The following is a 24,594-nucleotide window of genomic DNA, read 5'->3' as shown; positions in this document are numbered from 1 at the left end:
AAGCTTATATGACCTTTTTAATCGACGTTATGTTGAACATAGTAATCCTAATGTTAATAGAATAACCTTTATTATTTATATTAACCAATATATTAAAACTTTTATTAAAAAAAAAAAATTAACCTCTTATGACCTTAAATTTATAATAAAACTCCATAAAAAAAAAAAAAACCATTTTATGATTAGCACAAAAAATTATTTGTACATAATAACTTCTATTTTAACTAATTGTCAAAAATAATATAACCTTTTCATTATACACGAATATAACTACCTTTGGGGTCTCAATTTTTAACAAGATTAAAAACTTGTAACCTGTTAATTCGGTTGCCCATGACACGTGGATTGATGTAATTGGTCTAACTATTAATTTTTTTAAAATTAAATAATTTTAGATTTATAATTTTTGATAAAATTGTTTAACATTTAATTAACTTCTAATCAAGTCATTAATTGTGATTTTTTTAACAAATAAAAAAAATTTAAACAAAACCTACCCACCCCGTCCCCCACCACGCAACCACCTCCTCTCCCCCTCCCCCACACACAACCCTCCCTGGCAACGGTACGGATGGCGCCCAACTCCCCCACCATCGGCTGACCCACTCTCTCTCTTCTTCCCTTCCCCTGACCTCCCCCTTCCCTCGTGGCGTGACAGGGGGAAGGGGGAAAGGGAGAGAGTGGGTTGGTCGGCGTTGGGGAAGTTAGGCGCCGACCGTACCGTCGGGGAGGGCTGCGTGTAGAGGAGGGGGTGATGAGGTGCGCGGTGGGGGAGAGGGGTGGCTGGGTTTTTTTTATTTTTTTATTATCATTTTTAATAATAATAATAATAAATTAATAATAATAATGATAATTAATTAATTAAATTGACAAAACAAATAAAACAATTACTCTTGTCACGCTAACCTGTAAAAACAGGTTACCAACCGATTATGTCTTGTTTTAAATTAACACCCCAAAGGTTATAATCTAATACACATATATAAAAGGAAGTTTTTTCCCGAGTGTTTAGAGAGCCATATAGGATTAAATAATGTACTACGTACAACGAATAAAATAACAAATTGTATCACATAAATACAAAAAATAGTTGTTTTAAAAAATACACATAAACCGTACCGAGCTTCATCTAGTATTTACATTTTTTTTTTTTTTGAAAAATAGTATTTACAAAATTAGGAATAATCAAAAGGTTGTATAATTATTGATAATTTTTTCTGTAATTAATGTGAACCCAGGTTTAAAAATTCTGTAAACAATATATCCAGCTAGAACCCTAACATATACCTCAATTAGTCAATTTTCCCTCCAAAAATGGCTAAAATTTGATGATGCAAATAACAATCCTATAAACCCTAACATTTCCTGATGAATCGAAGCTTCTGCGATTGAAGAAGAACATTCCAGGTAATTGAACCCTAATTTTCAACCGCTTGTTCCAGATTTCGCAACTTTTTAATTTTTTCTTCCCTAATTATTTTCCAAATTGCAAAATTTAATCAATTTTATTTACACAGCAGAAGGAAATTATATCAATTTTGATTGTTATTTGATCGTCAAACCAAAAATTGGTAGAATGGCTGAAGAAACAGAGTTGTCTAATTCAATTGTGTTAGTGAGATCATGGAGGACTGCTTTTTTGACTTTAAGGGATGAAACTCAAACTCAATCTCAAATTCAATCTACTGACACTTTGATTAGTGTTATTCCCGTGCTCGACGAACTCGTATTCGCTCACTTTAACTCATTTGTTGCTGCTTCTCCTTTGCTTCCACCTCACGAGGTATTGCATTGTTGTATTGTGGCTTATCCGTTCTTTTATTTTCGTGTTCGATGTTGATCAGGATTGTTTTGTTTTAGGTTACGTCGGATTTGATGTATCTTTTGAATGTGGCGGCTTCAAGCAATTGCACGAATGAAGGCACGGGTCGTGCTTTGTATCTTATTTGTCATCTGGTAATGTCATTGTAACTTTTTGTGTATGGGTTAATTTTCATTGCCAAGTTATGTCGTGGAGTATTATCGCTTTTGAAAATAGATGGATGCTTAATTGTGAAAAGAGGGTTCTATCTATGAGGCTATGGCTCAGATTAAGGAAGGTTTTTTTGCACAAGGAAATTGTGATTTACATTCCGGTTTCTAATTTTGAAAAATAAATTTAATCAGCTATAGCTGGAATTGTTGCTAGATTTCATGTAATCGTTAGATTATGCTGTGGTTATATTACTATGATTTAGTGGCCAACTAGCCAGTCTCTTATGTGCGAGAGATATTCCAAAGTCGCGACTAGGGCTCCAATTCTCAATGGATTAAACATTATAGGACCTTATGCTATTATGTTATAGGTCAATGGAAACTTAAGTTGCTTCCAAGAAGTACATCTGAGGTTAGATGTGCTTATGAATATGCATTTGTATTGTCAATAACCAATAAAAATGAATCAAAAAAGGATGGCAAGAGGAAAATGACCAACTCATAATGTTTACTGTATGTGCTCTCACTGATAGAAAATAATTGAAAGAGGGTGGCAATAGGAAGATGATCTACTTAAAGTATTTGCCATATTTGTTCTGGAAATAGTTATTTTAATAACATATTATTATTTAGAATTAAACTTTGACTTTCATACTAGATTGAAAGAGGTAGTTTTTTGCAGCTTTGGTCTTCCAATCTACGGATCCATGTGTAATACAATGAGAATAAATAAAGTTCTTTTTTTTCTAATTTTTTTATTTTAATGTTCAAACCTTATGGCTGATATTGTTCTGCTAATATAATAATATAACGTCTGTTTGGTAAAGATAAATTGAAAGGAACATGGCCTACTTGGCAAAGTTATAGTGGATTACCCTGCTACTTTGTATAATACATTAAAGTGAACTTCAAGGCTTTAGTTTAAGGAATATGGGCTTATTGACAAAGCGATCCTGAATGTTATCTGGTTCATGAGCTCGTGTTTGCTGACCTGAATTCTTGACCTCTGTTCAGCCATATGTTTTTCTGGTTTTATTGCTATAGACTAGTACCTAAAATTATAATACGAATTAACTGATCAACAGTGAGGGTGTCCATTAAGATTTTCTAGAAAAGCATGAGTGAGAGAAGAAAAGAAAGCAAGAGACTCCATACTATGTTTCATTTTATTATGTTGTCACATTGATGGAGAAAATTCTTGTTATTTAACACATTTTTAAACTTATTGGTTTCTGCATCTTATCTAATTATGCTTATCCTGACTTCATTTATATTGTATATGTCGCAGATTTACAATATTGCTCTTCGCGTTCCACTTGCATTGAGTTCATCTGCTTGGTCTGAGATGCTTGGGTCTTTCAGCAAGATAGCAAAGTATTTTATTGAAAATGCTGTCAGAGTAGGATCTGTCTCTGACAACTCTACTGGGATAAAAGCTACGAAGGATTGTCTGGAAACAATAAGGTTTGTTTAGTGCTCCATATGTATATTTATTGTGCTTTTCTGGCTGTGTAATATAGCTACCAAGAAGCATTAAGCATATTATCCTGAGGTGTCTGAAAACAGCTTTTGATTTGGCCTCTAACTCTAGCTACTGGACAGTGTTTAGTGGGTTCAAGCTTGTTGATTAGTGGGTTGTAGAAATGATGTGGTTTGTCAAGTTGTTTGCCTGTTTGTCTCTGTTACTTGGGACCAACTCATATCAACTGCCAATCAATAGGAGGTATTTTAGGCACTTGGGCTATAGCCATGTATATAACTAAGCATTCTGTCTATTTCCCTGTTAGTCTTTGATCACTGGTTTAAATGCAATAGGAAGTCCATTTATTAAACATGTTTGTTTGCTTATTGTAATGATATCTGTTGCAAATGTTGTATTTGAGGTCTCTTCGAGATCCTGTTTAGGTAGTAAGGAGTTGTTCAATCCTATATTAGATTGATAGGTCCCTGAGCCTTATTGCTTTTGTTGATATAGTGCTATTAGCAAGAATTTTTGGGGAAGGTACTAGAGTGTTTTTCCAGTATGAACCCAACAAGTTAGGTTTATATGAGATTGTTACTATATTCAAGGTATGAACTCTAAGTTTGTTAAGCTTGTTTGAAAGTTCTCTTTATCAAATTTTAGCAAAAGTCCTAATGGATTGTTTATGGTGCTTCTGAGTATGATTTTGGTAGAATCTTGTGCTTCTCTTGAGGGTATACATATTTATGCCTCGTTATTATAAAATAAGGTATTTGATAATGCTAAAGTATGAATTGAAGGATTATTCTATTCAAGCTGAATTTAGAGAAGGCTTATGGCTGATTGTTTTGGAGTTAGGGCTATGAGATTTGGGAGAGGAGGTGGATCATGGGATGTGTTTAATAGTACGTTTGAATTGGTAAATTTAATGGATGATGTGTTAGATAATTTAAGGTCTTCATAGGATTGTGGCAATGGGATCCTTTAGTATCGTTTTCTTTCCTATAATACCGGATGTGTTAGGTCATAGGATCATGTAGGGACTGGCATGATGTTGTTGAGGGTTTTAAAGTGGTGGTTATCTTTCAGCCGTTGCTTGCTTATGATTCCAACTTATTCTTATTTGATGACTTGGATAGATAAAAGTTTTTTTTACACATCTTTTTTTGGACAACAATGTGTTTGGACACTTATGCTCGGATTAGAGTTTCTATGGTAGGGTTCTAGTGTGGGGGATTTTCTTTGTGATGGTGGTGATGTTTTATCTAGGATGTAGGTGGGGATGGTGATGGTGGTTTGGGTGGCGATTTAATTAAGAGGAGGAGGCGGGTGCAGTTTAATGGACTGGTGACGTTGTGAATAGCTGAGTTGAACCATTTGAGATGTAAATGAAAATTAAGCCCCGAATTACTAGATTGAATAATGGATTCTACTTCATATCTGTATAACAAAATAAGTAGCTAAGTATTGTTCATTGTTTTTTCCTCTCTAAGTTATTTCTGAATACTTAAACCTTATATTTTGTAGTCCTATGTACATTTTGATACAGTTCTATCTATGTCATGTAATAATATATCACAAGAACAGTCTAAATGCTGCTTTGTCTAGTTAGAGCATAGTAAAATTTGATGTTACAAAATATATAGATATTAATAGATGGAAGGATTTTGTAGCCTGATCGCCTGGATTATAGTACTTCCTCCCTTTATTTATTTATTTATTGAATTTCCTTCAATGAGTAACTGCTAAAAGCCCCCGCTGCCTTTGCCTACAAAGAAGCTAAAAGGTATTCTGTAAGTAAATAGTTAAAGCAAATTTCTGAGACACATTCTGCTCTAACTACAGACACTGCAAATTTGCCATGAAAGTATTACACGACTATATTGTCATCTTCTTTGCCCTTCCAAAGCCCACAAATCGAACTTGCAGCAGATCCAAAACAGTATTAGGGAAACCCTGGCACTCACCATACAAGTCAAATAGCCTCCTCCAAATATTACTTGCCATCTCACATTCTTACAACAAAGAAATGTAAGAAAGACTCGCTATTGGAACAATGTAACATGAAAATACCCTGCAAATTATCCATCTTTGGTCATTTCTTTTGAAGTATTGATTCTACCCTACACCAAAGTCCACTCAAAAGCTCACCTTAAGAGGAAATTTAGCCTACTATATGAAATTCAGTCTTAAAGTCACTTGTCATTTCTCTGCTCGACATGGAGAGCTAATATAGTTCTTCTGTTTTCAATTCTGTTGCATAAATAACTTCAGGCATCTGATCAGCATGGATCCTCGAAGGTCTTCAACATCAGAAAACATTCAGTTGGTGGAATTCCTCCTTCATATTGTTGTATGCTGTCATTCCGAGTTGAACGGCTCATATCAATCCAATGGTAATATGAGTTGTCGTGGTGACTCTGGGAAAGTTCAACATGCCAGCTTGTGGAAAGTTCAAACGACTGCCTTTTGTATGGTCAGTGAATCATTTACAAGAGTTGGATCTTCTTTTCCTGTAGGCACTTGGCAGTCTGTTGTTGAGGTGTGTACTATTTGATTTTTTTAAGTTCTTGATGCATGTCTTAGTGGACAACTTAGATTGTCTATTTTCTGAATTAGGTGCTGAGGAAAGTAATGGATTCACTTGCGGCCAAGATGCTTATTGCAGAGGATGGTGTCCTGTCAAGGTACTCCTTTTTTTTTTTTTTTTTTTTTTTGATATTTACTTTTGATGTTTAGAAACTCCATTCATTTAGTAGTGTTTGTTTTAGTTGAATTTTTGCAAAGATTAAGGTGAGTGAAAGTGAATCAATTGGAGCATGTTTTAGTGAATAGTTGGATTAAATGCGTATAAAGAAAGTGAATTATGAGGCACTCCATTTCTAACATATCAACAATAAAGGAGCATATGCTTTGGGTTTCTTTAATTTGTTCTTGACTATTAGATGTGTGTTTTGCACAATTTCACATGCAAGCTTCAATGCTTTGGGTTTGAGGTGGTATAATTTAATGGAAAAGACCAAAAACCTCACTGCAGTAATGAGATTTGCACTCTATTGAAAAGGAAAGGCTGTCTCATTGAAAGTTTCATGTCTTGTCTTTCCTGCTATGTTTTGTTTCTGTGCAAAGGAGTTTGGAGCTTTTGATATACTCTGTTAACAATTAACTTAATAGCTGCTGAGGGAGTGAGGGATGCCTTTTTTTTTATATATATAAATTTTTCTATTTTTATTTTTCAAATGCTTGTATTAACTTATGTTTTGAGAGTCTTGATGTGCCTTTAACCATTTGTTTTTTCTGCTGAGTTTCTAGGCTGATAAATAGATCTTTTTTTTCTTCATTTTACAACGTTCGCATTTATTTTGAAAGTCTTTGATGAAGAGCTAACAAGCTTAAAGTCTAGAAGTACACTGTAAACTCATTTGAGAGAAAGGACCTTTTCATAAACATTTTAGAAGATTTTTATCTTTGAGTGTCTGTCAATTGATGGTGACAAACACAGCTTGGAGGAGCAAAACTGCAAAGTTCTAGCCTGAGGGGATTTATGTTCGCTAAGGAGGCAGTTCCAACCTTGCCTCCAGCCTTGGGGACTCACATAGTCCTATAAAAGTAGATATGTGCTTCGTCTCATAGCTGCTAGTGAGTTTATTGGAGCTTTTGTTGCTTTGGGTGATTTGGTCTTCTAATAATTTTAGAAATAATTTTTTTCTGTATGCAGAGAATTTTCTGTCTACTAGTAAGCACCCTGTATTAAATTTTCTAAGTTAATTTTCTGAAAAAATGACCAGTGGTTACCCTTGCTTCCTTGGTCCTCATTTTTTGACGTTATATTTTTTTTAATGTGTTGGTTAGAAGTCCTAACCTTTTTTTTTTATTTATGTTTTGCAGGTTTTACACCTCAGTTCTGCAATGTCTTCACCTTGTACTTGTAAATCGGAAGGGTTCTCTTTCAGATCATGTGAGTTATTGATTCTCTTCTTGGGGAATGAGGTTTTTGCTTTATGTCTTGAACTGGATCAACTCTTGTATTAACATTATGACATTGCAGTTAGCAGCTTTTGTAGCAGCATTAAGAGTATTTTTAGCTTATGGCCTAAATACTTCAAGCTCGTTATCCTGTCATGGAGATAAGGATCCAGGCCCTTCAAGCCATAGGTTTTCTTCAAAGGAAACCATCAAAAAGGATGTTGGTGCATACAGGCCTCCACATTTGCGCAGGAGGACAGGTTCTTCTCTGCAGCAGCCACTAACTAAGCCATCTCAAATATCATCAGATCATGACTCTTCGCCACTTGAATGTTCATCATCCGATTCTGACTATAGTGATAGTGACATTGGACCAAAAGATTTTGATACTGTGCGCAGCTGTAAGGCCAGAGTTGCTGCTATCAATTGTATACAGGTGAAAATTGGAGAATTTTGTTTCTACCTTAAACTATTCCTTTAGTATTTTAATTCTTACATCTTAAGTTTATTATGTCCTTGAACCTCTAACTAAGAAGTGCATTTGGGCTCTTACCCGAGTGTATGTCACTTTCTGCAAAAATTTGCACATTCCAGTGGGTCTCTCTGAAGAGCAATTTCTTTTTTGGTTAAGAGAGTGGTTGTAATTTGGAGATGAGAATGGTTGTAAATTTGTTGTTTATGGAAAAATTTGCCTATAGTTTGCAATCTGGAGATGAGAATGGTTGGTAATTTGGTGTTTATGGACATGTTATTGGTAGAGAAATGGTAATAGTGATTCCCTATTTGTTCTTATGTCAGCAATTATGTGGTTCGAGGAATTGGTTGCTAGCAGTTTAATAGTCATGCAGAATTATTCTAGTCCTCTGAAACTTGTTCAAGGATACATCTATTCTTCTTCTTTGGGAGCTATCTTTGGTGATTTGACTAGTGGGGGTGTGGCAGACCGCAGACTATACTTTTAAAGATATTCCATATAAGAGGGTATGGTATATGGGCTATTTTTTTTTTTTAACTGTAGCCATTTACTGAAATCTCCACACCTATCTCTCTAATTATGCCAATTACATATGGAATTGTCAGGTCTCAATGACAGTAAACCTTTCTGTGATGGCTTTTTTGAAGAGGCTCAACACAAATGACAGTTTTCACTATGCAGACTTAGCATTTAGCAATTATAAGTATGCGTCTTAGATTTGCCTGTCTTGTGCTGTCAGAGTATAAAGTAGGGTATCATTTGTTTGTGCATTGTGAGGTAGCTACTTGTCATTTCAACAGGCAGTTTGGTGTTGTGACATTGGGTCTGCTCACTCACCTTCTATGTTGTCACCTGTTTGATTTTCCTGAGCCAGAGGGGCAAGGCATTCTTAATAGCAAGGGCTATTGTGTAGTTGAAACCTTAAATATGAGTCGGACAGCTTTATGGGATAGAGAAGTACATCTCATGTTCCTTTGGGGCTTTACAATGATTTTCCATTTTGGGTTGCATTTTCTTAGTGATGTAAACCGTGATTGGCATATTTTTTTTTTCACTCCGATGATACTCTTTTCATCACTCCTTTCCTTTTTGTACCAATCTTAACATTGCAAGTTGCACTTCTTCAAATTATCCGCTGGAACTTCGTGTGACCATGTGAAGCCTTTCAAGTAAAAGTCATGATTTTTTGTACTGTATGGCGTAGTGAATTTTTTAGTTATTGCAGTTTCCTAGATAATACTCAAACGCCTTGCCTAGTATTTTAGTACAAGCTGAAGGCGAGTTGTATCTTTTGTGAAAGGGACTTCTTTGTTTGATAAATGATTAAATAACACAGCTTACATTGAGCAGAAAAAGTTAGAACCTGATAAACTAAGTTTTTGTGCCATGCATATTATCGTTTAGCTTATTACTGAACCTAAGATTGATTAGTTCTCACCTTCAATGTTTTTTTTTTTCTCCATAATTATGGGTTTGTAGGATCTTTGTGAAGCTGATCCAAAGGCTTTCATTGCCCAATGGACAATGCTTTTGCCAACTAATGATGTACTTCAACCAAGGTGAACAATATGTTCCTCTTGTTGTCCATCTTTATTTGTATTTTTTTTATTTGTCAATTTTATTATCACTATTGTGGTTGTACTTTTTTCTTTGATCATTATATGCGTATCTTGGTGCTGTGCGCCTGTGCTCTTCTGCATAACATATTTTGCTATTTTGCATGTGGTTCCTCTTTGCTATATCTTTTTCCTTTGCAGTCATAATTGAAATAGTTTTGATCTCTTTGTGTTTTTTGATCAATTTCTTAAGGTACTGCTTGCTTATTTGCAGGAAGTATGAGGCGACTTTGATGACTTGCTTGTTATTTGATCCATTCCTGAAGGTACTGATGCCTCAATTTGATAAAACCTACATTTTTGCATTACTTTCTGCTAATGTGGCTTCAAGAGCCATTTTATTAGTGTTATATTATTCTCTGACACTGTCTAGTCAGCTCATTTGTTTTCTGGAACCTTGTATCATTCTTCCTACACATGTTTATTAATCATGCATTAACATTTGCTTTCTAGACACGGCTGGCATCTGCCTCAGCGATTGCTGCCATGCTGGAGGAGCCTTCCTCTGTAGCTCTGCAGGTTGCAGAATACAGGGATTCAACTAAATGTGGTTCTTACATGGCACTCTCAAGCTCTCTGGGTCAGATACTCATGCAACTTCACGCTGGTATACACAAGATCTGAACTCTTTATGTTGAGGATTTTTTTTCTGTCTGATATTGTATGCTAACAAATATTGCTTTTCTCTTAAATCATTTTTCTTCCCTTTTAATTTCCGATGGATATATCTGTTGATGGTGCAGGTGTGCTATACTTGATTCAACACGAGAGGCATACTGGACTATTGACCTCCTTGTTCAAGATTCTCATGCTGTTGATATCATCCACACCGTAAATATTTTTGCTCTTTGCTATTCTGTGCTACACCAGTCTAGGGCACGTTACTGTCTGATTTCTTTCTGCTGTATATTTCTTGCTAAATTTTAAAACCTTGAGCTTCATGTAATATGAGGCAAGGATTATGCATGCTTGGTGCCTGAAATACATGTCTCCTTTTCCCTCTCGGCTTTTCTTATTATTCTGTTCTGGGGATAGGACCATAGGGGGGTTTCAAGTGTTATAGAGATTGTGGAGAGTTGGGGACCAAGAACTGGAAATGAGTGTTGGTTGCTAATTGTGAAAATTTTACTTGAATTGCATTTGTTCCTATAGTAAATGAGGTTGAGCTTCCTTAGACTATATCACGTAGAAGAAAAGATCATGATTTTCCAATTCCAAGACAATTTTGTGCTTCCTTAGGCTATATCACGTAGAAGAAAAGACCGTGATTTCCCAATTCCGAGACAATTTTGTGCTAGATGTGCTTAATATTACTGTAATAAATTGTAAGGCTCCTTTACTGCAAGCGTATGCACCATGTAAGAAAAAAATTATATGCATTAAAGGTGTGCCTGGCCTACAAGAAGTGCACATCTTCACTTATTCCTCCTGCCTAGGATCCAAGGACAATATGCGCTTGGTGCACCTCACGCTTTTATAATTGGGTTTAATATGTTTAAATGACTTGAGCCTTTTTTATTGAATAAATTCTATTAATCAGATTGTTTGTCGAATAATGGATCGAATAATGGAGTTTGAGGGAAGGAGCAGGATATTGCGGAGATATTGTATTTTAGGGAAGGATAAATTTCTCATTGGAGAGTTTGGAGATGGAGGTTGTGGTGGGTGAGGTAGTCTGTGATAACTGATAAGAGTTTGACATCCACTCGTCTTCGGTCCAAGAGAAATAATTAGATGTTAGGAAGAGTTGGAGGACATTTTTCTTAGACAAGGAGTTGAATGTTGAGGGAAGCCCTGGAGACAAGTCAAACAAACTTGGAGCATTGAGTTCTGGAGGATCCGTTGAGGATAATGATCAATTAATTTCATCTAAAGGTCAAATGATTTACTATGCATCATGGAGATTATGTAAGTATCAACATTGCTTAAAATTAACAGAAGCTAACAGAGCAGCAAAGTGGGGTGTTGTGAAGTTTTGTCCCAAAAGTTTTCCCTAGGTTTACTTGGTGAAACTATTTCTTTTGGCTACGATGGTAAAACACTTGCAGTTTCATGCTTTAATGTGTAGATTCATATCCTGGGTTCATCATGTATTTCTTGCTTTGGTTAGAGTCAAAGCTTCATTCTGTATTGCTTTTGGGAGGAGGTATGGCTGGAAGTAGTCTATCTGAATTACTTTCCCATGTCTCCCTTCCTTATGTACCTCATACTGCAATAACAGATTTTGATTTTTTTACGTAATGAATGACGCGGCGAGGGGGTTGTGGTTTTTATTGCAGTGTTTTGTGACTGGGTTTGTTGAACACTTCAATTGCAACCCCATAATCCATGATTGACAGAATAGTCGTTCTGTAATGCAACAATTGAGTTTTATTTTCAGTTCTATCAGGATCCTTGAACCAAAACACACCACTATTTGCGCTTTGACAAAAATTTAAAATAGCATGTACAGTTATTGACCTTTTTATTTATCTAGACTATGTAATCCTAAGAAAAACAGCAGTGAATTTTTCAGTTTATTGACACGATCAAGATTGAAGAAGAAGAAGAAGATTGAAACGACCAAGTTCTGTTCTATTTATTATTTATACCTCGTTGATGTGAAGTTTTCTTGTTATCCTTGCCACTAGTTTATTCTTTGGGAGATCCTATTTATATAAGAGAATTGATGTGATTTGTTGAGGTAGATTATTAGTATCAAACTTTAAAAAATTGAGAGTATTCAGAATGAAGAACACTTGTTTATGCTAACTGGGAATTTGGGATTGTTCTTTATATGCTTTTTTCCCGAGGGATTTGTTCTAATAGCTTGATGTATTCCTTAGGTATTCGAGGATGCCTGGAGAGTTGTTGCCCAGAGTCCTTTCATCTCTTCGATTGAGAATTGAGGAGGGTTTTTCATTTAAAAATGATCAAACCAGTTTACTGGTTAGTTGGCTGGTTTTCTGACTGCACTATTTTTGTGAAACTAATAATTCTGAATTTATCCTAAATTTTGTTATTGAGAGGAAATTTTCCACAATTTTATCTCACAGGCTATTTCTATCAGTTGCTTGACTGGAGCTATATCTACATCTCCTTCTTCTTCACATGTTAATGAAATGTTTGAAGCTGAAATATCTGCAGGTTGGCTCACTTTCTCCTAGTCATTGCTGGTGCTTTTGTTAGTTGTGATGTTTTGGCTACTTTTTTTTTTTTTTTTTTTTTTTTTTTTTTTTTTTTTATAAATTTACTGGATTAATATGCATAATTGCATTAGCATTTATATGGAATCGTAAAGAGAAATCAGAGAAAAATAAAGACAAGTAGCCGAGCTCACTGTGGGGCGTCCACTTGCTCTTCACTCCTGAACCCCTCTTTACTGGGGATTTCAATGGCTAATATTAGTTCTCATGTTATAACTTACAGTTGAGCAATTAGCGATCCTAAATCTGTGGTCTGAAAATGTTAACTAATTTGGAAATGTCTCAACATGAAGACTTGTGCTGCCCAGAACAGTGTGATACATTAACATCTTTCCTTCTAGGTGATTGATCTTTTTTTTGACAATGATCTTAATCAATTAGAATAAGACTGTTGACTGGTTAATGCAATAGAGGGACAAGTTGTTAACTGAAACTTGTTACCTGTTGTAGTCTTATCTGTTAAATTGTGACTCAAAATCTAGTAGGGCTGACTTTGAACGCTTATATCTCTCAAACTACAACTGATTTAGAGGTGATTCAAGTTGGAGGTGATAGCTTGGTTCAAGAGCTTTCCAACGATAGGTCATATGCCAAATTCCGATAAGAAACGAGAAAGTTATGACCTTTTTACGAAAACCTGACGAAGCTGGAAATTTGCAACGAGGCTGCGAGCTATAGCTCTATGCGAGTGAGCTATAGCTCGGCCCTATGAGGACTTGCGGCAGACATGAGCTAGCTGCCGAGCTATAGCTCGGTAGTTAGTTTATTCTAGGATAATTGATGGAATATTTCCTAAAATTATATCTTTTCTATGACGGCTATTTGAGTATACTTGAGGAACAATATTAGGGTTTTATTAGGGTTTCCTTGTGTTATAAAAGGGCCCTTTAGTTGATCAATTAGATAATACCTTTTTTTTGAGCCATTAGATTTAGGATTCCTTGTATTATTCTCTTGTTTCTTTCTCCATTATAGTGAAGAAGCTCTCGAATCCCCCACCCGTGGATGTAGGTCTATTTTGACCGAACCACGTAAATCCTTGTGTTGTTTGTTTATCTTCTTTATTTCTTTTTCTCATTCTTATTTTTCATTGACTTGTTCAGCATTAATCAAACACAATTACACCTTATTTCCTAACATTATCTTAACTCACTATCATATCCCAATATTTTTCTTGCATCCCTTGAAAGTGTGTGGTAAAATGGAATTCTTGTGCATTTGTGATTCCTTTCTTTCTGTCTCTTTTACTGTCACGGTCATACAGGTTTTGGTTTGTATACCTACAGAAATATTTTTTGAGCTTGTCATTCCTCAATCAGTTTACTAATTTTAATCTTTTGTGTTATTTTTTATTGATGGGGTTTTAATTTATCTCATTTTTCTAGGAGTCCAACTTTGAATTCGTACTTATATGAGCTTGATTTCAGGTTTATATTTGGATAAAGGAGGATCAGGTGTCTTGATTACTCTGCTTCGACATGCTGAGCAAGTCGCAAATCCACCAATATGTTTGGAAGCTCTCCAGGTATTGACTGAACATCAATATCTTTTTGTAAATGAATCTTGTCCTGGTGTTAGCATTTCCCAAAAAGATTAGAACCGTTAATTACAGCTAAATGGTGTCCCCCCCCCCCCCCCTCTCTTTTCTGATTTTAATTGCCTAATTACATGGTGCAGTTATTTAGTCTAGCTTTGAAGAAACTTTTCTTGTTCTAATCCTGATCACCAGTCAGATGATTGTGCTGCCACTAAGCTGTTTAGTTGTATTCTTGTGTAGTATGATGATATGTTACAATTTCTTTCAAGTTTGTTACAGGCCCTCAAAGCTCTATGCCACAACTACCCTAACATAGTGGCTGCGTGTTGGAAACAAATTTCAGCTACCGTATATCAAATTTTGAGACCAGACACTTTTAGGTTATCGTATTCAAAAGGAGCTTTTGGACATGAGAGTCTATCATCTATGGATAAGGTTGTGTCATCTGCTGTCAAGGTATGAAGTCCCCTGCTTTGTAATTCTTGTTTTTAAAATAATTTACGTCGCCGTCTGGCAGATTATTGTGTCAAACCTTCAGGGAGTAGAAGATTTCTAAATTCTCAATGTGACTGTATTTTAAATTGACATTCTACTGTGTTTTAGAACCTGTTAAACCATTATGATGTCTTTTTTTTTTTCCCCAGGTTTTAGATGAATGTCTTCGCGCAGTATCTGGATTTAAAGGAACTGAGGATCTATTCGGTGACAGATTAGGAGAGACTCCTTTTGTGTCAGACTTTGTGCGTGACAAAAAAATCTCTTCTGCCCCATCATATGATTTGGAGAATGTCGTGCCTTCCAGAGACAATCTGTCAGGAAACTCAGTGTGGTCTGAGGCCATTGAGAAACATATATCCATATCTATATGTCATGTATCTGGAATGGTGCGTTTAGTTAATTATTTGGCTTGTGAGTGTTTATCTGAAAAAGACAGAAATTGGCTGGCTTTATAAATTGGTGTGTCATGACTTTTGATGATTGTTTTGATACAACATAACACGAAATCTTAAATATTATTTTTTTATAAAGTAGTGTTCATAAAGAGGACGTTTTTATGACTTGCCTGGAGTGTAAGTCCATTTGCTTTGTTATACTGTTCCTTCCCTGTCATGTTCCTATAGATGTTAGTCTACATTGGAGGAGTACTTTATACTTGTTTTAGCCCAACATTTTAGGCGTGCTTCATATTTATTGTAGTACTTTACTGTGAATTCTAAGAGCCTTTGTCCTAATTAATTTAATGATTCATGTGCTCCCTTCAGTTGGCACATTCGTTTTTCTCAAAATATTTGTTATGTTTTCTATAAAATTTGTGTGAATAAATAGTGCAAGCACCTTGGAAGGTGATAGTTGTATTACGATTTTGAAAAATAGGAATTCCTTCAAGTGTAATTTTTTTGAAGGATCATCTGTTATGTCTGTGAAGCAGTGAAAGTAACATCAATATGTCCATTACAAGCTTTCTTAATAGTTATGGAGAAGTTTTACTAGTATAGGAAGTGAGTTTGGGTCTATGTCGTATCTGTTATATCTGGGAAGCGTTAAGAGTCTTAATACTAGCTTGCTTCTGTATATCCATTGCAAATTTGGTTAGTTACTGTGTAAATTTGGCTTTGGCCTGACAATAGTGAGTACATGTAAGGGAAGCATGTCAACTTTGTAGTAAATGAGGAGAATTATTATATTGCAATGCTAAAATAGCTGATCAGAGAATAAAAAAAGGATTTCTTAGCTGATTCCGAGTTACATCTTATGTATAAGATGTGTTGTTTACATCACCTCCGTGCATGCTGTTAGGACCAGAAGGGATTGCATTTTTTATTAACATGGTGAACGTGTCTTGTACTGTAGTGTTAGGGGGTGGGGGTGTGGGTAGGGTGAAGGCAGGATTATCTTGAATAATTGTATGTAACACTTTTATTTTATTTTATTGTAGACTAGATTCGATCTCAACTCAGGTTTGGGTAGTGTCCCCCCCCCCCCCCCCCCCTAGATTTTAACAACTAAAGTAGTTGTCGTCCACATAAGGCTTTTATTGGAGGGAAATGGGACCAGTACTACTTTGAGTGACATTGAGACCATCTGTAGCTTGATCTTCCTTGAAGCATTAAGTTTTGAATTATCACCAGGCTTTGACGTTGCTATATGCTTGTATAGGTAAAGAAAACCTTGGAATTTTGGAAAATTTTAGTTCAAAGTAGCTGGCTGTGACCCCATGTAAGTACTCTTAGAAAAAGGAGTGAATTGACCAACCTGCGTGGAAAGCTAATTGCAGAATGGACATTTTTTGAGAAGCTATGAATTTGGAGACTTGAAGACGAGATTTAGAACTGAATGCTGGTTAGATTGGTTGTGAGTATCACAGGTATGAGGTAGCGAAATTATTTGACCGACATATTCTGTACAATATTCATTGTGATCTATATGGTAAGAGGGGAAAGAGGCTCTGTAATTCTAAAAGACCTTATGGATGGAACTGTTTTTAATCTTGCACTGGCTTTCCCTCCTTTCCTATCTGCTTATATCTTATATGTAAGGTGAAAAAGGAATTCTTTTGTGTGATCCATTAGTGACACAGCTCTGGATTCTGGAGCCTATTATTCATATTGTCATACCAAATTTTCTGTTTTATTGCTTCATCTGTGAGAGCATTGGATATGTCCTTTGGTTTGACTCTGTCAGGGTTGGGATTATGGGTAGTTCGAAGGGGCTATTCATCATTTTGGTTTTTGTCTACTGATATTTGGGTAGAGTGTGAGTCTAGGATCCTCAATGAACAACTAGTTTCTTCTCTGCTTCTGAGTGTACTGCTTTTTCATCTTTCACTTGTGAATTTGCATTAATTTTCTTGGAATTTTCAAATTTCCAGGTTGACAGCTTTGCTTTGTATCTTTTCTCTGTTTCTTCCGATTCTTGCTTAATTGACAGATTTTTAAATAGTGTAGAGGCTACTTGAAGCCAACAACTGTTTATGGAAAAATTTATTCCTGGTCTCTGCCTAGGATAATAATTGAGTTCATGTCTGAAGATAAAGTGATTGTATTCCTGGTCTCTGCCTAGGATGAACTATTAATAATTGAGTTCATGTCTGAAGATAAAGTGATTGGTCATTTTGCCTTTAATTTGCTGGGAAGCATTAGCCGAGGCTCACTGAACTGAACTTTCTAGAGTGAATTAGTTGTCTCTATTTGCTCCGTAGTCCTAGAATTCTGTATGCATCACTGACACCAGTTTCTTGGGTTTCCTACTTTCCCGAAGTTCTTGTGGCCATTATTTGGTGCCATTCTCCCCATGCAAAAGTAGCTGATCCATTGCCTAGTCTAGTTCTAAAGTTTTCTCCTTAAAGCACATACGTGAACGAGTGCCACACTGAAGCTCGATTTCTTGGTCTACTAGTTGTTAACCTGACTCCACTCATATCACTGTCATCTGGCTGTTTGGAGATCATCCCTTTAATTTTATAGCTCCAGTTATATGAGTCTGTAGCTCGACATATTTCCATTTCTATCATACTTACATTTACATGGTTGAATCAGGAAATATTCTCTTACCTTGTGAACAATCCGTTATAGCTCTGAAGTTAGTATTTTTTTAAATTAGTTATTTATGGAACAAAGCTGTCAAGGAAGAGAAACCAAATGGTTATATATATGAATCTTTTTCATAGAAGTTGAATCTTGAATAATATATAACCAATAGCTGTCAAGCCCGATTTTTTGATGTTGTGTTTATAATTGAGATTTTTCCCCTTAGAAGGGGCAGGACATTGTTTGAAGTGGTGGGTCTTCTCTGGGTTCATTAGTCATTTTCATTTTTCATGTTTGCTACCTTTCGTGCCTGCACTCCCCCCCCCCCCCCCCCCCCCCCCATATTTCTTTCAGTCTTTTATTTAACAACAGCAACAAATTATGCCAGGCTAAACAGTTCAAATTTGTAATAAAACTTATTGCAAAGTTTTTGTTGTCTGGTAGGTGAGAGCTGCATCAATTACTTGTTTTGCTGGTATCACTTGTGCTGTCTTATTTTCTCTTAGGAAGCAGCAGCAGCAGTTCATCCTTTCTTCCTGTGTGAGTATATATCTGTTCTTCATCTGGTTTTATTACTCTACTGGCTGTATAGTGTCATAAATATGTTGCTTCAAAATTTTCAGATAAAAGCTGCAAATGATTCAGTCCCTTCATTAAGGGCAGCTGCGTGTCGAGCGATTGGTGTCATTGCGTGTTTTCCAGAGATTTTTAAGAGGTAATATGAAGTACTCCAAAATATTTTTTGTGGTGACTTGTTTTTAAATCATGATTAAAAAATATGCTAAATGGATGGTTAACCATATAGTGCAGAAATCCTTCATGAGTTTATCAATGCTGTGGAGGTCAATACACATGATCAGCCTGTCTTGGTATCTTCTATTGGCTTTATCTTGAACTCAAACTATCTGTATTCATGGAACTCTCTCCCCCTTACTATTAATTTATATGTTATAGATTTTTTTCATTTTGCTATATTTTTGTATGAATATTCCTGCTGCAGGTGCGTGTTACTGCATCTTGGGCTTTGGCAAACATATGCGACTCATTTCGACACAGTGTTTCTGAAATTTCCTTAGGTAGGTGGGTCAAATTATTATTTTTATTGTATATTTTTGTTTTTATATGTTCAAGATCAAAGCTTTGCACAGTTTCATGTGGATGGTTTTAAGCTAATTGTGTACAGCTTTTCATTTACATTTTCCTAGAATCATATGATATGGGGATTATGTCACATTATGGTTTGTCTTTTTCTTACAGACTCTGAAGCAAATTTCCGACTGGTGACATTGTTAGAATGTTCTTTGAAGCTAACAACAGATGGAGATAAGGTAGTTTACCTATCATTAGAGGATTCTGGGTTTTGCATGTATTTTGTTGTGAATAGTCTCCATGTGTTAAAAGTTAAGTTATATCGTCATGTTTATTTCTGTCAATTCTCTTCGTCATTTTAAAAAAATCAGGATATATAAAGAGAGGAGGATATTATCAATCTTCTTGATGCTTAAAGTTGAAAAGTAGCCGACAGCTGAGTGACCCTGAGTCTCTTTTTACTACAAGAGCATTAGTCAATTCCCCAAATTGCTCCTGTCTTATACCTGTAGAAAGAGGAAAGGGGCAAAGCGCTTCCTATTGTGTGCAAGGGCGACACTATGCATCTCTTACCCTCCACAAACCTACTTTGACAAGAATCCCCATATGGTTTGATGTAAGTGGGTTTTTTGATGTTGCTGAGTGAACTAGCTGTAAGGAGATATTTGCTCTTGTTCTCCTGGTCTTGGCTTTAAGCAAGAACTTCATCAGCTAGCCTGTCTAGCCATCTGTATACCATATTTCAAGAAGATGGCTTTGTAACTTGTTTGGAATTTTACGTATATTCTTAGTGTTTTCAATCATGCGCTTTATTTCCCCTTCTTTTTAATATTTTTAAAAATTTATCAGTGTTTTCAATCATGCACTTCATCTCCCCTTCTTTTTTATTTTTTGAACAATTATTTATTGAAATTGCTTATCTTCCTTCCTTGTGGCTCTGGATGCAACTTAGGCCATGCTTGGATTGGGGGTAATGAACTAAGGGAGTTATAATAGTCAACCTAAGAAAAACATAAGTGATTAGAGGTGATGCTATAGGAGATAAGAGCTGTGACATAAGGAAAAGAGAGAGATGGAGGACACTATCATTATCTCATCCTTTCTTATATTCACTTTCATTTTCTTTAGTTAGACTTCTATTACCCTTGTACTACATTGCCCTCAGTTCAACATAAGATGTATAGATTCTTCAAATGAATGATTCCCACACCTATTTAGATGGCAAATTTTAAATTAAGTGTCATCTCAGTATTTTCATTCTCAGCCTTTTACATATTGTTGCTAGGATACCTAATTACACTAATTCACTGTGCTCTTCCTCTTAATTTACCTGCTACTCGCTAAATGACCCTATTTTGTGCCTCAGATTAAGTCAAATGCTGTTAGAGCTCTAGGTAATCTTTCAAGAGTGATCCCGTTTGCAAATCCCCTTGAACAAGGAAAATGTCCAGTTACATGTCCTGGAATCAGCAAGATGGAGAATTTTTCCTGGAAGTGCACTGTAACTAATAAGGACACTGCCTTATCTTCAGATCCCTTGGGATGTGTTCATTTATTAGAGAAAATCGTGCAAGCTTTCCTCTCATGTATTACCACCGGAAATGTGAAGGTAAGTTGTTTTTTGAATGTATTTTTTGTTTTTGCTGGTTATTTTAGTATAACCTTTCTAAATACATTTTTCTAATAGAAGGCCTTTATTGCAGGTCCAATGGAATGTTTGCCATGCATTAAGTAACTTGTTTCTGAATGAATCACTGAGAATGCAGCGATCGGATTGGTAATGGGCTCTTTTTATTTTCTTCTTTTTTTCCTTTTTTTTTGGGGGGGGGAGGGGGGTATTTCCTCTCCTATTCGACCCTTTTGTTCCCTTGAGAACTCTACTAATAAAAATGAAAGAGAAATCTACTGTATAGAGGACCTAGACATCCAGGACTGCTCCAAGCAAAAGAGCGAATGGGTTGCTGCTTTCTGAAACATATTGGAGTTTTGGACCACTCGCTAGATAAGCATGTATTTAACTTTAAAATCTAGTTAACATATTGGAGACCAAAAGGCGAAAAAAAAACATGCTAATTAAAAGGATATGCAGAAGGCTATCAGTAATTTTTCTCCTAAATTCAACCATAGTATCTCTATATATTTACTGGCCGTATGAGCAAAACATTGCAGGGTTTTCCATCTCTTTAATTTTTTAACAATCAACATTAGGAACTTGAACACACACTCTGAAAAAATCCATGGATCTAGCACATAACATAGTCATCAGGTGTACAGTCTAGAACATTGTATTGTCACCAAATATACCACTTAGTTAGATAAGCTCATTAAAGTCCAACCCTTTACAAAAGTGTATATCCTTTTTGAAACCTTTGGCTTCCAGATGCCGTTTGAACCCAGTAACTAGTGCTTGTGCTGCCCCTAAGGCCCTTTACAAAATAATGTTAGCCAAAGCAATCTTCATTGGGAATTGCCATGGTTGAGCCATTTAGATCTTGTTAGGAAAGCCTTGCAGCCTGATTAGCCTTGTTTGATCAAGACATCTGCTTAATTAAGTGGTAGTTCATATGAAATGGTATTTGCTGGGCTTGGCTGTTCGATTATCTACAGAATTTCATCGTATTTATTTTCTGCAGATATTTGAACTTTTCTCCTGAGGTTTTTCTTTAAGGTATAATATTTTTTTTACTTTTCTATTAAGAAGCCTAGCTGCCGAAGTTACGTGTGAAGAATGGCAAAGAACAATGGCTTTACTCATTGCTTCTCTTCAACCCTTAACCTTTCCTTTGACAGCTCTTGTGGATAATTTCAGCCTTTCTCTGGATATCAAGATTCAGTTGGCTTGTCCTTTAATGTAGCTTGGTTTTGTCACTTTTATTTCTGTCTCTTCTATAAAAATCTATAAATTGTCGAATCTTATGTTCTGTCAGGGCTTCGTCAATTTATAGTATTCTTCTACTGCTGCTTCGTGACTCTTCCAACTACAAAATCCGGATACAAGCTGCCGCTGCTTTGGCTGTTCCATCAACATTGCTTGGTGAGTATCAAGTTTAATCAAACTTCAGCTCCCTTCACCCATAATATCTGCTATATATTTCACTATGATGTTGTTTGATTAATATATGTATCATACCATCAATGATATAGTTATCCTATTTAACCACTCATAAATGTGGCATCAATTACTTCATTATACAAGTGTCATTTTAAAATAAGACCACACATTAAAGAATTGTTAATTATTCCATTGGTAATTAAATTTATATAGTGACAGGATACACTGCATTGGTGTTGTAAAATGGCTAATAGTGTATTGGCATTTCAAGTTTCTGATAATATTAAAAAAAAAAAAAAAAAGAAAGAAAGAAAGAAAGAAAGAGTTAAGTAGGCTTAAAAGGAATATAGAAATTTTTACATATAAAAAAAATTGCATGTCTAATAGTGAATATCTTAAAGGAAAAACTAAGAGATGGCTGATATTTATATCTCCAATACACTTAAATGACAAGTTAACATCTTCAAGCAAAAGGTACATGAGAATAATATTATACATCTTATAGCTTTTTTCCCAATACCAGAACTTTGAATATTATTCTTTTGATTGTGTTATTGGTTTTTAATAATTAGTTTAGTCATTTGATTGTTTATTATTATTGGTTTCTTCTCTCTTCAGATTATGGCAGTTCGTTCTCAGATGTTGTTCAAAGTATCCTACACATTCTTGAAAATTTGACAACAGACCAACATTCAACTCCTAGTTTCAAGTATAGAATTGCTCTGGAGAAGCAGGTCAGGAATTTTGAATGTATTTGTAAATTGTGATGCAAAGTATTTGCTTTATTTGAATCATGCTAATTTCAAATTTGGTGTCATATATTGCCAAACTACCTGTTGTTGTTTGCAATGCTTTTATAATATTTTGTTGGAACTTTATTCTTTCTAGAACTACATTTTATAGCTATAGACTCTGCAGTGTCCATTCTACCTGTATCTGCCCCCTTGAAGTTATGAATTTATTATGTTTGAACACTTGAGGGGATATATGTCATTTTACTGTAAGTTAATAGATGGAACAGAGAAAATCTTCAAGTAATTATCACTGGACCATACATTATTAAAGGGTTTTTTTTTTTTTTAATTATTAAATGATGATTTCTAAAATTTATGGAAATGCATTAAATGAATAGATTAATGAAGATTATGAAGTGCTCCACAGTCCACCCCAATGCTTACACCCTCAAGGCCTCAACTACAAGATTCTTTTATGTATTAGAATATGCTAATTTTTATTAAATTTGTGATATTTAGTGCTGTATATGAGTGATGTGTTGATATGTTTTATTCTTAATTCATTTTGTAATTCTTTTTTTACCGGATGATGCAGCTGACCGCAAGCATGCTTCACGTACTTGGTCTTTGCTCAAGCAACAGTCATGAACCACTGAAAGAGTTTCTTCTCAAAGTAAGTATTTATTTGATATTATACTCCACATATGACGAAGATTATTGCTTTTATATGTTTTTGTTGTACTTATTATGCATCCATGCTATTATGATGTTTTCGTATATAGTTATCAAATTACTGCTTGTTTTCATATCTAATCACAACTACTCCACAAATGTTTTGTTGGTGACAAGCACGCAAATTCCATGGTCTCTGATGTATAGTTATGCAAAATAGCCAAATTTCTCCTATAAATCACATGTTTAATAAATTACTAATAGGATCTGGTGGCTTGGTAACCTTGTAAAAATCCTCTAATGATGTAGCTAGCTTCTGTTTGTAATGTTTTCCTGTCGTTAATGACTTTGCACATTATCTTCTACTGTAGTAGTACTGAAGTTGATTATTTTAAAAAAAAAATTAAAAAAAATTGCAAGTTTAGCTCATTGTCTTTATTTGTGTCTTTCAGAAAGCATTGTTCCTTGAATGTTGGTTGAAAGATTTGTGCTCATCGCTTGAGTCAAGGATTCAGCAAGATGATGAAGTGGACTTCTGTAGGAACCAAAAAAGAGAGTTAGTGTTGCAGGCAATAAAATCACTGATTGAAGTGTATGAGAGTAAAAACCAGTCTTCTTTGGCACAAAAACTTCAAAAGTTGATAGCAGCTTGTGGATGAAAACATAAATGGCTGGACTGATCTCCTATATGCACTGGGACCTGAAATATATTTCTCTTGCATGCCATTATATCTTCTGTCGATCCAATATGGAATTTGGTGGAGTCAACATAAAATTTGGACATTTGCTGGCTGCTGAGTCTATGAGCTTCAGATGTGACCGTTGTCCAAGAGTGACAACAATAAGGAGAAGACTCGTGTGGGAGGAATGTGCAGGACCTGGATGAAATGGGACGCATGCAGTTGCTCATATTTTAGACCGTTTCCCTGGTAATGAGAGTATTTATCATCCGTCTCTAGGAAGAATGGCATCCTTGCACTTCCAATCTTGGTTCTTCTTAAGGCAGTGATTTCAGGGCGCTTTCTCTGGGCAGGAACGCCCTTTTGTACATTATATTTATCTTGTATTTCCTCCATAATGAGGCAAGGTATGGATGATAGCTATGGTGAGAGATGTATAGAGGGTAGGCTGCCCAATATAATAAGTCTTTAACCTTTAATTTAGTGTATATGTTGCTGCACTACATACCAAAATAAGTACTACGTAGTATTAATGTCGATTTTGTAGTAGTATTGGTTGATAAACACCAACACTCTTCAATTTTTTGTGGGTTTTGATTGAAAGTAAATTGATTGATAAAGACAA

The 24,594-nt window shown here is 35.4% G+C and overlaps 1 protein-coding gene across 3 annotated transcripts; it reads left to right on the top strand.

The window, feature by feature from the left end:
- Positions 1–1,239: 1,239 nt before the first annotated feature.
- Positions 1,240–24,594, top strand: LOC110705439 (HEAT repeat-containing protein 6-like). 3 transcript variants are annotated; one of them, XM_021883309.1, is made up of 28 exons: positions 1,240–1,407; positions 1,521–1,783; positions 1,861–1,956; positions 3,263–3,438; positions 5,711–5,978; positions 6,056–6,123; positions 7,325–7,394; positions 7,485–7,838; positions 9,357–9,436; positions 9,708–9,759; positions 9,947–10,100; positions 10,237–10,324; positions 12,319–12,421; positions 12,529–12,619; positions 14,106–14,203; positions 14,495–14,671; positions 14,860–15,099; positions 18,187–18,282; positions 18,366–18,457; positions 18,548–18,611; positions 18,743–18,818; positions 19,000–19,070; positions 20,198–20,440; positions 20,535–20,608; positions 21,759–21,865; positions 22,502–22,617; positions 23,213–23,290; positions 23,742–24,594. In XM_021883309.1, the coding sequence occupies exons 2-28, from the start codon at positions 1,577–1,579 to the stop codon at positions 23,946–23,948; spliced, it is 3,546 nt and encodes a 1,181-aa protein (XP_021739001.1). In that variant the 5' UTR covers positions 1,240–1,407; positions 1,521–1,576; the 3' UTR covers positions 23,949–24,594. The 3 variants fall into 3 exon arrangements, with proteins under 3 accessions (XP_021739001.1, XP_021738999.1, XP_021739000.1); XM_021883307.1 differs by having other exon boundaries at positions 9,687–9,759; XM_021883308.1 differs by having other exon boundaries at positions 1,518–1,783; positions 9,687–9,759.

Source organism: Chenopodium quinoa, unplaced genomic scaffold, assembly GCF_001683475.1.
Source record: "Chenopodium quinoa cultivar QQ74 unplaced genomic scaffold, ASM168347v1, whole genome shotgun sequence".
Lineage (NCBI taxonomy): Eukaryota > Viridiplantae > Streptophyta > Magnoliopsida > Caryophyllales > Amaranthaceae > Chenopodium > Chenopodium quinoa.
This window is presented reverse-complemented; position numbering and strand designations above follow the sequence as displayed.